This window comes from Hyposmocoma kahamanoa, unplaced genomic scaffold, assembly GCF_003589595.1.
Source record: "Hyposmocoma kahamanoa isolate Upper Pololo Valley unplaced genomic scaffold, ASM358959v1 120, whole genome shotgun sequence".
Lineage (NCBI taxonomy): Eukaryota > Metazoa > Arthropoda > Insecta > Lepidoptera > Cosmopterigidae > Hyposmocoma > Hyposmocoma kahamanoa.
Genome location: NW_020653415.1, coordinates 1708853 through 1723901, shown reverse-complemented (window position 1 = coordinate 1723901; position 15049 = coordinate 1708853). Strand labels below are relative to the sequence as shown.

The 15049-nt window shown below is 35.8% G+C and overlaps 1 protein-coding gene across 3 annotated transcripts in view; it reads right to left on the bottom strand.

Moving 5' to 3' along the window:
* LOC113240097 (myotubularin-related protein 4) overlaps nt 1–15049 on the bottom strand; it is a 183763-nt gene that overhangs the window by 40978 nt on the left and 127736 nt on the right. The window contains exon 1 of one of the 3 annotated variants that reach the window (XM_026477316.1): nt 13823–14075. The exons of 1 other annotated variant lie outside the window; for it this stretch is intronic. In XM_026477316.1, coding sequence (XP_026333101.1) covers nt 13823–13966 — 144 coding nt within the window. In that variant the 5' untranslated portion in view covers nt 13967–14075. Of the gene's footprint in view, nt 1–13822; nt 14076–15049 lie in introns of those variants that run through there. One more of the 3 variants, XM_026477317.1, reaches the window with a different exon arrangement.

Here is a 15049-nt window from a genome sequence, read left to right as displayed (position 1 = left end):
CAAGAGAAATTTCTCTATTCACGTAAGTTCTGTCTACTTAAAGTGTTATTTTATTTATTTATTTTTAAGAGCGAAAAGTGAAAGGGTTCATCCAGGGAAGTACTGCCACTTTACCTATTTCTGCCGCCAAGCAGTAATATGAGCATTAGAGGACGAATATTTTCTTCAAATTTGAATGGGATCACTACTGAGGTACCCTTTTTCCAGCAAAAAAGAATCATCGATTGGCAAATGTCGAAGTAATCGCGTGACATGCACAAAAAAAATACAGTCCAGTAGACTACCCCCTCCTCCTTTTAGAAGTCGCTGGTAAAAAGAACCTGTAATTAGTGATAATTATTTAGTGTAATAAAGTTGTATAACATTTATTTGCTGGAATGTTCATAACCACAAAAATGTACTCCGAGAACATATATGAAAACAAGTCGTACAACACTTCTGTGCTGGAATTCTCGTAAATAGAATCTTACGGTTTTGTTGACCCAACATGCTATTCGATGTCGTTGTAAAGCGTTTTCAAGACACGGACTTTCTCTAGTTACCAATTTTTTTTAAAAATAAATGTCAGTAACACAAGTTCGATACAATTACGAAAAAAGAAAGTGCAATTGAATTTGAACACAATTGAAAGATAAGCATGGTCCACATTGAAAGGAAACTGGTGACAAAAATCATCCCAAAATCATTGGAAAGATTATATTGATAAGTATTTATAGTTAGTTTAACCTTTCAGTTCCCTAGTCAGAAGCTAATCTCAAGTGAAGAAATACTTATCGAGCTCTTGAGTCGGAGTCAGTGAACAGTGATAATGGGACCTGTAAAAGGTCCGAAATGTTGGTTTGTTTTAAAAAACAAATATGCGCCATTATACAAATACCTTCTTTCGTTTTCACTAGGTGTCAAAGTTTGTATATTTCCGAAACCAACACATAAAATATTAAAAATATCACTTGTTACTTTTAATTTTGGACAGGTTTTCAAGTTAGATAGTTAGATTACAGTTTACTGACTGGACATGATCTGAAATCGGTGACCGTGTATTTTCAAATTGAGCTGATACCGTTTTTCTTAACTAATAAAGCATTTTCTCTTCGAGTAATAAAGTGAAATAATTTCCCCATGTATTTTTCCACTACAAGTGTCATGTACAATAACCAAAGAGAAAGGTGGTCAAGTCAAGCCCGTTTTATGGCTTATGAATACAAAAAATGCCATAGAAACTTGCGAGTCGTTGTGTCAATATGGTCAATTGGTTTTTAATGCTTCTTTGAAGAGAGTACGTTATTTAAACAACAATGTTACGAAATATTTGTCATCTGGTGAAGTGATCATTACATCATACATTTGGACGAAACGGGCGAGACGGAACCGAGCCTCTAGATTCTTCATTCGGACAGTTGCACATAGACGCTCTACAAGATGGACGTCTTGAACAAGTCTTGAAGTGATTTGCCGTAGTAGTATTATGAGATGCAGCCTATTACAACTTATTAATCCGTGAAAAAAAATCCAATTTATCAGCATTTTTTAAGTAAAAATACACATACACTACTTCGGTGACTGTCGACGTACTGACTGGAGCGAGTGCGGAGGAATACTTTTGCGTAAACACGATACTACCCGAGAATCCTTTGATCTTTTTAACCTAACCGAAAAGAAATGGGGACAATACGAATATTCAAGAAAAAACACGAACATAAGACGAATACTTCCTCACACTCTCGTATTCGGCAAGTCTCGTGTGGTTTTGCCGAGAATGTGGAACCCGCCTTATTTCAATATTTTATCGAGTACCAAGTACCTATGTTGAATAATATTTCGTACACGCAAGCTGCAAGGTAAAGCATTGTTAGCTACATGAGTACGAAGATAACGAAATGGTTTTTTATTTTTTGCAATAACTCATATTCTGTCTCGCTCTATTTTTGGCGCCTACACATTTGGGTAATTTCCAGGTTAGTTTTCTGTACCTATTTTCGGTAGCAATTTTTATTACTAAATAATATTCCAGGACTCTGATACACGAATGACATTACGATAATATTTTAGAATATTGAAATAATGAAAATTGCCAACGAAATTAGGAAGAAAAAAATACGCGAAATTTCCCCAATTTGTTACGAACTGCTCTTGAATTAATAAATTGATTATATTGACTGCTTTTTAATAGCGGCAATATAGCGAAGATTTCTAACTCGCCCAGTGTACTTGTATTCCAATACTAGATATGATAAACAAATCTGAACAAAAACCACAATGTTGAAACAATCAAAATTACGTAAAAAATTAAAAGTTTTGTGAACAGAGCCCTCGTCGCTAGACGTTCGTTACGTAAACCGGTAAGGTGTGGTATTCTTTGCTTGTTTCTGGTTTCCCCTAAACGATACCATCTGTTGACTTCTTAGGTTTTCGCGATTGCTACACGTTGTAAATAACTTTTTATTTGCTTTTTAAACAAACCAACGTTTTGGGCTCTACAGGTTCCATAGTCACGGCTACAATCGTGTACCAGCCTTATCGGAATTCTCATTTCTCATCAGGTAGATTTGTGAACAATCGTGGGCTTCTAAGTATTTTACACGCCTGGCTTCTCTAGGCACGCTTTTCAACTGAATATAAGATGGTCAGTTGGTATTTAGTAGAACAATCCCATAGGTGGTTGAAGTACTCCATACATAATAACGCACATAATAATAATAACGCACACACTCAACATAGCCCCGCACTAGGGAAACCCTGTGTCGCGGGTGCCATGGACACACATAGACAACCACAAATTACACCCAAACTCACGAGAGAAATAAATGTAGGCCATACAAATATTTCTCCCGGCCCGGGAATCGAACCTGGGACCTCTGCGTGGCAGTCCGGCATGGTAACCGTTCGGCCACAGAGGCAGTTAGTACACATGACCGGACTTTACAGCTGAAGCAACTACAAAATAAAGTATATAGAGATCTAAATTTGAAGCCGTTTGTTTTTATTATACACTAAGCGTTTACGTGATCAAAGGAATAATATTGTCTGGATCTGAATCACTTCACATATGTTGTACATTATGATGTACACGTTGGCGCACGACTTGTTCGTTCCCTTACTTAGTATCATAAAAAAAAACGGATTAGGAGGGTAGAGTTGGTTGATATTTTACTTTTCAAATTGTCAAAAACGTTCCACACGCAACGACCACGAAACACATAACATGAAAATTGTTTAAAATATCGAGAACATGAGCACAACTGTCAGACTCGGTGTTGACCATTGACCAGAGCTCAGAGTAACGACTACGTTTATTTTAATAGCTATAGCAATAGTTGTGTCTATGACTGGTGTTACATTCCTGCGTAAAGACGTAACGCCGCAGTGTGGTTAAGTCAGCGGTTGATAAACTGTAATAAGTAACGTAACTTTGTCGCGGTACATAAACACACCAGGAAATACGTAATAGAAGATTAAAAATGGATTTAAACAATTTGAACACAATTCTTCTCGGTAAAGGAACAAAGAGAGTCATGAGCGCGCCAAATGTGACACTTAAGATTTAAATTCAACTCTATGTTGCTAGCGATAAAAATTGTCTAAAGATCATTGTCTAGCTTCTACCAGGATTTAAACTATCTGCAGAGAATTTTTCCAAAAAAGAATTTGAAAGGTTGAGTGTTGGACTCGGTTTTTGTCGTTTGGACAAATGGATTGGGGAGTTATATATCCTGTTATATATCCTGTGTTGGATATATCCTGGATTGGGGAGTTACAATCGAGAGCAATGACAAAAAGTATATCTCTGTAAGTGCGATAAAAACAATTTTATTACTATTATTAAAAGAAATACAACTAACGAATAATGTTCCTATACCTCTTTCTTGTTATATATGGCAGGGCGGCATATGAGTAGTCTCTTCCGACTATTTCCAGAAAATATTTTACGGTAATAACTAACCATGTTTGGCACCATTGTGTACGTTTCTTCCACTATCTCCTTTTTCGGCCTTTTTGAAAAGTCTGATTGTACAATATACAATATGTTTGAGAGCTGTACGCTGGAAATTGTAATCCTTTTAAGATAAACAAAACGTTAGAAGCAGTAGGTCTCCTTGTGAAAAATTTTACTCTAGTATTTCCACCATACCTGTTTCTACCGCCAAGCAGTAATGTAAATACTATTGCGTTTCGGTTTAGAAGGGTGGCTATATGCTGATAAACGAATTATATAATAATAAATGCCATTTAAACTGGTAATGTTTATGCACAAATGTCATAGTGTAATGCAGCTTTTCTAGCAGCGATAATGCTCCTAGCATAGTGGTGTTCTTGTTTGTTTTATTGCGAAGAACTATTTGAATGAATATATGATGAAGTAGCTCTTAGTGAAAGAATTCATCTAGGGAAAGTATTGCCGCTTTACCTATTTCTGCCGCCAAGCAGTAATGTTGCTCACATTACTGTGTTCCGGTTTTGAAGGGTGCTTGTGAAATTACAGACACATAGGATATGCCAACTTAATGTCTCAGGGTAACGGGCGTAGGGGCAGTGCCCCTCAGGTCTATGCGATTCAAAGCTCTGTGTGCGTGAGTGGCATTGCAACTGTTATGGATATGTGTGTCGCTTACCACCAGCCGCACGACTTTTTGTTCCGTCACTTGATGTCATAAAAAAAAGTTTAACATGACCTAGCCCATTAAACGAAAATTATTGGAAAAGTTCATTCACGTAAGATAGTCGATGTCATTGAATAAATTTTGCGATGTTAATAAATGTTTTATTTCATTCAATTGTGTTAAAGTATTTTTAGAACGTGAATCAAGGTTAGAGTCGTAGTAAAGCGTAATGTAAGTGATGTTACTAATAACAATAATAATACTGTTGCGTAACACATGTAGTTTAAAACCTGCGTATATATCGTATATCATCCCGGTCTAGCCTATCATTTATAACAAGTTCTCTATTTTTGTAATAGGCTTCCAGTGTACGCGGTTTCCTACCATGGATTTGTAATAATTTTGTATTATGTGCTATGTGGGAATGTCTCTTTTTATTTTTTTATTTTAAACGTTAAATAACACACTACCTCTTTTCAGAATTGCATGTACGTGGGAGTTTTTTTTTCTTTTGCTATCGTGCATGTAAAAAATGTATTTGCAATATAATTATCTAATAATGACGCCATGTTCTTTGTTACCACAAAAACCTTGATGAATCAGCAAAACAAAAATACGTTCGAAAACTTATTTCGTACAAAGCCCGATGATACCAGGATCGCAGAGCTAAGCAAGAGTTCATTAGCGTCATAACATAAATAAACAGCGCCTTGCACAAATGAGCGCTGCGTAGGCGCGCCCACGTTGCTAAGAGCATTCACCCCTCCCGGTGGTTTGCCGAGTAAGATCACTCGCATATATTCTTAACTATTATACTTTAATTGGTGAAAAATGAAAATTTTGTATGGGACAATTGAATCATTCCTATATTTTTAGCGATGGTAGGTAATCCAAAACAAAATTATGATGAATACATCAGAAAAAGGATGATATAGTACATTATTGCAGAGGCCGGGAAGTAAGGGATTACAGGAGTAGTGTGAGTTACAAAGACGAGCGCCAGCTTGGCCTTGTATTAATATCCTCGTTCCAGCCGAGGCATGGATAGAATTTTTCTCAAACAATGTGAGGAAAAATAATAAAAGACTAAAGAGAGGAAGATGTATAATAGAAAGAGTAAAAAAAATATTAATTAACATTAAAAGTAATATTTGACGTGTTAAGAAATTTGCTATAAGAAAATGTTATAGTTTTTCCAGGCACGTTAATAGTAGTCTGCTGAACTTCCGATGATGTGTTTGAATGTGTATCTATTACTGTACTTTCGTTATCGCTCTTCTCACTAGCACTCGTTTTCGCGACCAAAATAAAAAAAAGACGAAAAAACAAAAGAATACCAAAACACTTTAGTTTAAATATTACCGCCATTTTTTTTTTATAAGCAATCGGTACTAGTAGGTATTTTTAATTCTCGCAATTATGAACATTGGGCAGTTGACTGTATGAATTTTTTTTGCCTGATGTTTACATAGTTCAATGTTAGTAGGTAGATCTAAAAGTTTTGAGAAGAGGACAGCAACGGATTTACTTTGCAGGCCTTGGCCGGGAAGAAGTAGCATAGTCCATAAATGACAAAATTTCCGTGTTCGTTTTTTGAAAGTAATGGAAAAAAAAGTCCGAGTATGTTTGAGAAAAATAAGTTTTACTACTAAAAACTTTATGTAAAGGGGTATAAGCATTTTTTCCAATTTTGGCGCCGAAACATGTTTAGTAAGTTTGGAGATGACTATTTCGTATAATGTACTGAGGTTACATACAAAGTAGAATATAATAAAACTTAAGCACATACGTTTCTTTTTGGTTGCGACCATAATGGGAATTAATGAGATGCAGGCAACGTCTTCAAGCTCCAAAAAAGGCTGCAAAGGAGTTAATGAACCAGAACAGGTTAAGCGATTTTTTTCAAAAAATAAATGCCATGATCGCCAATTTTAAATTTTTGGAGTTGCCATTTTTTTGGAAATTTATATTTCTGTGACGTAAGTGACAAAGAAACTCATTTATACGTCCCACTGCTGGGCACGGGTCTCCTCTCAAGCGAGGCCATAGTCCACTCGTTTTCTGAGGGTAGTGAACCTTCTTCGACGTACAGGTTTTATTACGATAATTTCCTTAACCGAAAAGCTCATGATAAATGCCAAATTAAATTTGGCACATAAATATCGAAAACCTCAGGGGTGCCAGCGCACGAACTCTGCTTGAAATGCAGAGAGGTTGGGTCAAACCACAAGGCTACCACGGCTTAAAATAACGACAAAGAACCTGTTCAAAGCGAACTAATTATTTTATATTTCTGTAATACTATGTATATTAATTGTATTGAACGTTTCAATAATAATTTGATATTCTAAGTTTTATGAATTCTAGTAGCAGCATTAGATAGTACGATAGAGAAACAACGATCGTTTTTTCTACGTAGTATTACATAGTTAATACAGTTTTACACGCCGTAAAGGCAGAACAAACAAGCAAGTCAGTTTACTTACAGCAGTGCTAAAACTACACAGATACTATTAAAATAGTCATCAAGCACCCGGGTGGGCGCCGTTTGAATTAACCGGACAAATGAGAATACATCACCACCTCCTTATCGTATAAAGGATCCACGTTACGCTTCAAATTGGTAACGTTACTCAATTTCAAGTTCTCAGGACATTCAACTCTAGTCCGATAGATTGGTAAACACAAAAAAAAAAAACCCGTTGCACGTTCCCGAACTATTAAATACAAAAACATTTCATTTTGGTCCGTATAACATAGAGAATAAAAGCTAAGTTCTGTTGTTCCAATTTATACATAAAATTTCGAGACCATGTCCGTATAATATTTATGACAACTTTTAAGAGAGCCTCAATTATTTAAATGAACAACTAGCTGAGGACGACGATATTTGAATAAATGACGATATTTGAATAAATGGCGACATTGAATTTCAATTAGGGAAAATTAAAAGACGAGGTAAGCATCACGCTAATAACAATCATAAGAATCCGAAGTCTTGAATTGTAATCATATAAATTTAAAAAATAATTTATTCGTACAGGTTTTTTTATGCGTGTGGCAATTGAAAGTTATGCTTTCCATTGAAGTAGAATATCGACCGTCTAGTACACTGTTATCAGGACAACATTCACCACATGGATTTGTATTGTGTTCACCTTCCAACTAATTACACTATCAAACTGATAACGTGCATCGTACTACGTATCGTAAATACCAGGAACACACGACCGTCAAGGATTCCTCGAATTAAGGTCATTGAATGGGGATTTATTCATAACGTGTGAGGTGAAATCGAAAGTTTCGTACACACGAATGGATAGAACGATAAAGTCGATTAACCTACGAGAAGCCCTGTGTTTCTCATCAAACAGAAGTTAATTATGCCATTACCAGTCTAAAGTTTTAATTAGGCCATTGTGTGGAAGTGAAATTACGATGATATGGTGCGAACTCTTGTCTTCAGCGTAATTAAATTTTGTCCCACACTGCGATGCCGCTTGATGAATAAATTAAAATATAAAAAGAATCTCAAAGAATTTTGGTTCCATCAAAGGCCATGTCATTTGGGATTACAGAGTACCATAGAAGCATATTAAGTTACAAAATGATGAAACAATGTTACACAAAAAGGATGTCTCTTACTACAAGGACACTTTAGCAAGCACGAAACATGAGTAGATGAGATCTTAATGAGGCGTAAAAATATTCATTTAGTGTAGAGTGTTTCTACTATCAGTATCAGAAACTCGTATTCAAAAGTTAAGCAACAGACGAATATAATAGAATAATAATAATAGTTTATAAATGTACTAGGACAATATAAACTTGTAAATACTACGGTAAAGTATGATACCAAGTACCAGAGTCACATAAAATGTTAGTGAGTGAAACCAAAAGGCAAATGAATGGTGTCGTAGTCTCTATTGATTCGGATGGTAGATGTACTAGGCGAACAGAAAAGCAAGGACGTTATCGTTGGCCAATGACGGAAAGGCGTATGGACAAGCCCTCCATTGAGCAACGTATGACTAATGCTGTGTAGGAGATAGAAATTGAGGTCGCCATGTGGCCATGTGGGACTTTTGATATCCGGTAGTGGCAGTCGCCTTAAATAAACAAGTTTACCATGTTTAAAACTTAATTACTTTTTTATTTCAGTTTGGAACTTCCTTCTATTGCTTAAAAATTTCAATGTAAAAATGACTACACCACTAAATGTTATCTTTACTTGAGATGATTTACGATCAGAGTAATTGTTAATAAACATGAATACTATTTTAATCTATGTGTAACTAAATCGTTGAATCGCTCATTCATTCGAAGTCCCTTTCCAATTTACCGGCAAATATTTAAATGCTTTCCGTTCAATGACAAACACAGTGAATGAAGAATTGATCACTGTTCCATTCATGTTGTCCTGGTATTCACAGGTAAGTGGTGCAGCGTTTGTAGGTCACGTTGCAACGCTTGTTTGTGTAATTTTATACGCGGTAAGCCCCTTAGCGTTTTATTATTTCCTGGTAGGTTGATGTTACATTGTTGTTACTTTGCTTTATCGGACAGAAACTATTTTTACGTAAGTATTATTTGTTTGTATATTACAACAAGTATTATTTGTTTGTATATTACTAATTTTTAGCCGTGGGGCGACGGCTTAAGAATACATTGTCGCCTCCCTATACATGCCCGTGGGGGTCGTAAGAGGCGACCGAGGGCGTCACAAGTGTCCATCTGCTTAGCATTGTGGTAGGCTCTGTGCCGACTGGATAGCGACCACAGTACACACGGCGGAAAACCCTCCACAGTGAAACGCTTTTGCGAATCGCGTTCAGGGATCAGTTGGTGTACATCCAGTACATTTGGCCAGACCGGCAAAATGATAGTGACGGAGTGAAGATATTTGTGTTTTCCATCCGTTACTCTCATCTCTGGACTGTATTCGCACTTTCCATCAGGCGCGGTGCAGTCATTTTGTCGAGTCGCAATAAAAAAAAAAAAAAAAAAAAAAAAAAAAAAACAATGCTTTTTACAAGTAGATTGTTTCAAAAGTTGACGACTGTATGTTGCATTATACTTAAAGTTTTCTAAAGAAAATATTAAATTTTTCAAGTTACTGAAATAATGCGTTAGTTTATGACAAGAAAGGCAATATATTAATAAAAAATCGTATCATAAAATAAAATAAAAATAATAAAAGAAATGTTGCCCCAGAGTCTTAAGAAAATATATTTTTGCCACTATTGGTTGCCACAAATTTTTTTAATGGAAGTTATTTTTGGCAAGTACTTCGGGATATTGGAATCCCATAATAAAACATATATCTCGAAATGAGAGTGCTAAATTTTAAATATCTCTAGCCATTCGGTTCGATTCCCAGAAGAAAAGGAACTTTTAAAAACTGATTTTGGTCTGGGTGTTCTGGGTTGTCCTCCCGTGGATAATATCGTTACTCTGGTATTGGAGTTTCTGCGTACTTGGATGACAAAAAATCCCCGACAGACTGTTACCGGTTCAACTCTTCCAGGTTTCTACTACATCTCTTCACTAAATGAAATTTTCATCACAATTTTTTGCTTCGTTGTAACAATGATTATAATAAAAATGATAATAATGATTATTACAATCATTGTCATTATAATTATAAGAATAATACGCAAGACAACCACACCAATAACTGGTTTCAGTCTATGAAATTCCTTGTACTATGAGTACAAGGAATTCTTCAATAGCATCGGAATTCACTAAAGGACACCCAGAACATTCATTAGAAAAGTTCATTTCCCAAATTGGTCCTATCGGTAATAGAACTCGGAACCTCCTCATCCAACGTCCACAGTACAACTGTTAGACTAACGAGGTCGAAGGAACAATAGCTTTTTTCCGACTGGTGCTAGGTTCATTTCGTATTCAAATTAACATAGAAAATGATTATGTGTCGTGAATATAATATAGACTGTTATCTTGAACGGAAGTTGGACAATAGTCTAGGAGACTTACTTCATTCATTCATGAATTAAATAAGAGGAATGCCTCACATCCTGTATGATATCTTTATATAGACACTACTAAATTGCAAACATAACCTTATTATAAGAATGTAAGTCGTACATTGCTTGGCATGAAACCTTTTAAGGCATTTTTAGAAAGTAATAAAATACATTTATTTTATCTCGAGACAGTGTCTCGTTTATATTGACTAAGTAATACCAACCACAAATTTGTAACAAAAATATTGGTAAGTATTTAATGAAACTTGTAACATAATTAATGTATGTCACAATTTACACGAAAACGACTTATTTATGTCACAATTCAGTTTCAGTTTTCTGGTTTTCGCGATTGTCACACCATTGTCAATTTTTTTTTTCTCGGAACTTAATTGCGTGTATTTATTTATTAAAGTGATTTAATACTTCAATCAGCCGTGACCATATAACCTGTGAAGGGCCCGAAACATTGTTGCAATAATATCTCTAATATAAGATTGTTCAATAACTTTTGGAAAACGCGAGAAGTCAACCCTCATCACGCTAGCGTGGCTAACTTTTTTTATTATTCTTGACAGGCATATGACTCTCCTCCAGATGTTAAACGAAAGTGGAATCCAAACGTGACGGAACCAAATGCAGTGTTGATACAATCACTGCCCTAGCCACCTCCACCATGCATTGTACAACATGATTGACCGATCTAAATCGTCTCAGAGCCCAACAGTTGGATGAATAATAATAATAACGCACAAACTCATAGCCCCGCACTACGGAAACCTGTATCGCGGGTGCCATGACATACACATAGACAAACACAAATTACACCCAAACTTACTAAAGAAGTAAGTGTAGGCTATACAAATATTTCTCTTGACCTGGGACCTCTGCGTAACAATCTAGCATGGTAACCGTTCGGCCAAGGAGGCAAGTAATGGGTTGACGATAGTGAAGTACGATGTATTTGTGCTAAAGAAGACGATGTGTAATCATGATCGCTTTTGTAATATTTGTCGTAACATTATTTCTTCTTTAAACACTTTATTGTACCACAAAGTAAATTACACGTTTGAAGAAACAATTTAAAATATTAGTGTACAAAGGCGAGCTTATCCCGTAAAGGGATTTCTTCCAACTAACCTTTGCAAACATTATATGAGTTACAGATGATTTGGCGGTTAAAATTTAGATCCAATGTGAAGTGTAATGAAAGATTTTCTGAAGACAAATTGTAATAATGGTTATTACTGTCAAAAATTTTAAGTAATACGTCTATCTCTGAAAAAGGGTCGACATTTTGGAGGAATAACCTTTAAAATTATACCATAAGTTATGTAATGTAATTATTTAAAATTTAAAAAAAAATTCTATGGATCACATTAGCTACTTTGCAGGTATTGAAACAAACGTGTTTCTTGTGAAGTTCAAACAGCTGTATATACTCAGTAAGTCCGCAAACATGCTTATAAAATGAATCATCCATTGTAATCCAGACATATACATATATACATATAGACAAACGAAACAATACATTATAACAATGTGCATTTTCTTAGGTTCAGGGTATATTTCGCAAATATAATCCATCAATGTTATTAGCAGGAGATTTTCGAAAGTTCTGAATAACCCTCGATTTGCTATAGTATTACAATTTCTTGCTTCTTCACCGAAAAAAGCGATTGAAATAAATAAGATTTTGTTTAAGGTGATAATGTAATTCGTATCGATCCGACAATGATTGCAGCAACAAGCACAATGATTGCAACAATTTTTTTTGAATAATGAATTTAATTATGTTGTCATTGATTCAATTAAGAATACAACCAAAGAAGACTTGATTCGAATGTATTTTCTTTCTCGTTATGTTCGGGTTATGTTTCTGTGGAAGTACTGGGTCAAAATTTAGTGATACCTAGACATAATTGTCTTTTATGTCATTTCGATGATATTAATTTGCAAAGTTCCGTAGAATATTTATGTCTAAGAGCGGTTACACACGGCGACTTATAGCAGCGATGCAAACGCGATGCAACCACGATGCAAATGCGATGTAGTCGCTAATCGTCTACCTTTACACACGCGAGCGATTTTAACCAGGGAGGCAAGCGCGCAACTGCATCGATATAAACGCGCGAATGCATCGATGTAATCGTCTATAAATCACAGTGTAGCGATACAATCGCGCGTTTCACGAACGCTTCTTTGCATCGCTGTTTAAAGCCACCGTGTGTAACCACTCGAAAAAAGGACTGGTAGAAAGTTTATACCACAAAACGGTATGTAGAAAGTTTCTACTACGAAACATCTCTATTTGATAATTCCACTACATGGTTAAACGGACGATACCTGGCGAATCGTCCGTGTAACTCCTGAGGACAAAAAAAAAAAACTTATTTCTAAAAATGTGTGGACGTCAAATCAAAAAGTTAATTCTCTATTTCAAAACGAACACGGCTTGGGAATAATCGTAAATAAAAATGTTTTTTTTTCTATGTATGATTTTATTCCTACTATCAGCAAAATCGACCCTTAAGGGTTCTTTTTGTGTGCAGGCAACGGCGTTCAATAGCGGCCACTGCTTGTTCTTGTCAAATCAATGACATTTAACTGCCTCCGTGGTCGAACGGTTACCATGCCGGACTGCCACGCAGAGGTCCCAGGTTCGATTCCCGAGCCGGGAGAAATATTTGTATGGCCTACATTTATTTATCTCGCGAGTTTGGGTGTAATTTGTGATTGTCTATGTGTGTGTCCATGGCATCCGCGACACAGGGTTTCCCTAGTGCGGGGCTATGTTGAGTGTGTGTGTGTGCGTTATTTAAGGACCAGACAGAGCTAGCTACAATATCCGCTTGCAAACATTATTAGTAGCAGTAGGGCTTTTTGTGAAAGAGTTCGTCCAGGGAAATACCGTCACCTTATCTAGAAAGCCAAGCAGTAATGTCAGCATTACTGTGTTCCGGTTTTGAAGGGTAAGGGTGCTGGTGAAATTACAGGCACGTGGGACTTGTCAATTTATGTCTCAAGGTGACGAGTGCAGTGGCAGTGCGCCTCCGATCTTTACGATTTAAAGCTCTCGAGTGGCACTGTAACTGTTATGGACAGGCGTGTAGCTTACCACCAGGCGCAAGACTTGTTCGTCCCGTCACTTGATATTATAAAAAAAAAACTGTTTTTGTTTGCTCTTAACTTTGGACGCCAAGTCTGTACCACGACAAATATGTATATTCTTACCTCTGTGTACTCAGGAGAAGGCGGCCTCTGAGGGTACTTCGAAGCCATTCTAGCTCCAGCACCGCACCCTTGTTGCACTGCAGGCTCGTCCTCATAGTACAAATGCACGAAATCCTCAGTGTCCAAGAAGGTGTTGATCAACATAATCACTCCGAAACAACACTAACTTAAAACAGTCTTAAAATGGATATCAGACTTTTTGACTACATCACATCACGTGGGAAGCACGCCATCGGTACGTTATTTTTTCTCGTCCCATCTTAGAAACTAGTTTTCATTAATAAATAAAGTCTTTAATATTATATTTTTGTTAGGACAATTATTATAATAAATTGAATAAATATTTTCACACTACACTTGTATAAAAATCACATTTGCACAGCGGTATCAAACGCAGTTAATCTGGAAATTTGCATGGATTTTTATTATTACTGCATTATTTTTTTCTTCAAATATAAATTTACAAAAAAGAAATAATACATCACTTATTTACCAAAACGTTTCATTTTAATATCAATATTCTATATTTAAAATGAACAATTTATTAAAATGGCGACGTCAATAAAGTGTTTAGGGTATTGTCGAAATTATGAAATATAAAATTATCTCACAAAACGCTACAGTAGTAAATTATGGAATTTATCTTTCCTTCTTCTAGTTATGAAATTCTTACGTTTTTTTAATAGAATAAGACCGGCGCTGAGTTATCAGAGCTTGAAACATTTATTAAAATGTAAACATCTCGTGTTTTGGCAATGTCACCTTATCAACTGTTGCTCTACCTCTGACCCTGATATACCCGGACCAATTGATAAGCATTTAGAGTAACGTGCTATGAACTTACTTAAGAAGCAATTATATGAAATCTCTTTTCTTCGTTACTTTTCTGGCATTACTCCAATAAAAGAGATGTAATCTATTTAATACGGGTAACACGTAACCATTATTTTCTGATCTTTTTATGTAGACCTTTTTTCGTTTTATAAAAAATAAAGCGACAACTGAAGCTGTAAGGTATTATAACTATTTGCCAATTTGAAATCTGTTAGCGAAAAGTGCATGAACTCCAAAAAAAAACGGAATTATCCCCTAATTTGCTGTTATTTGAGGTGAAATATTTTTTTCAAATTTGAACGGAATTGCTACTGACGTACTCCCCTCCCAATAAAAAAAAGAATCCTTGAAATAGGTTCACAAATGTCGGAGTAGTCGCGTAAAACACACACG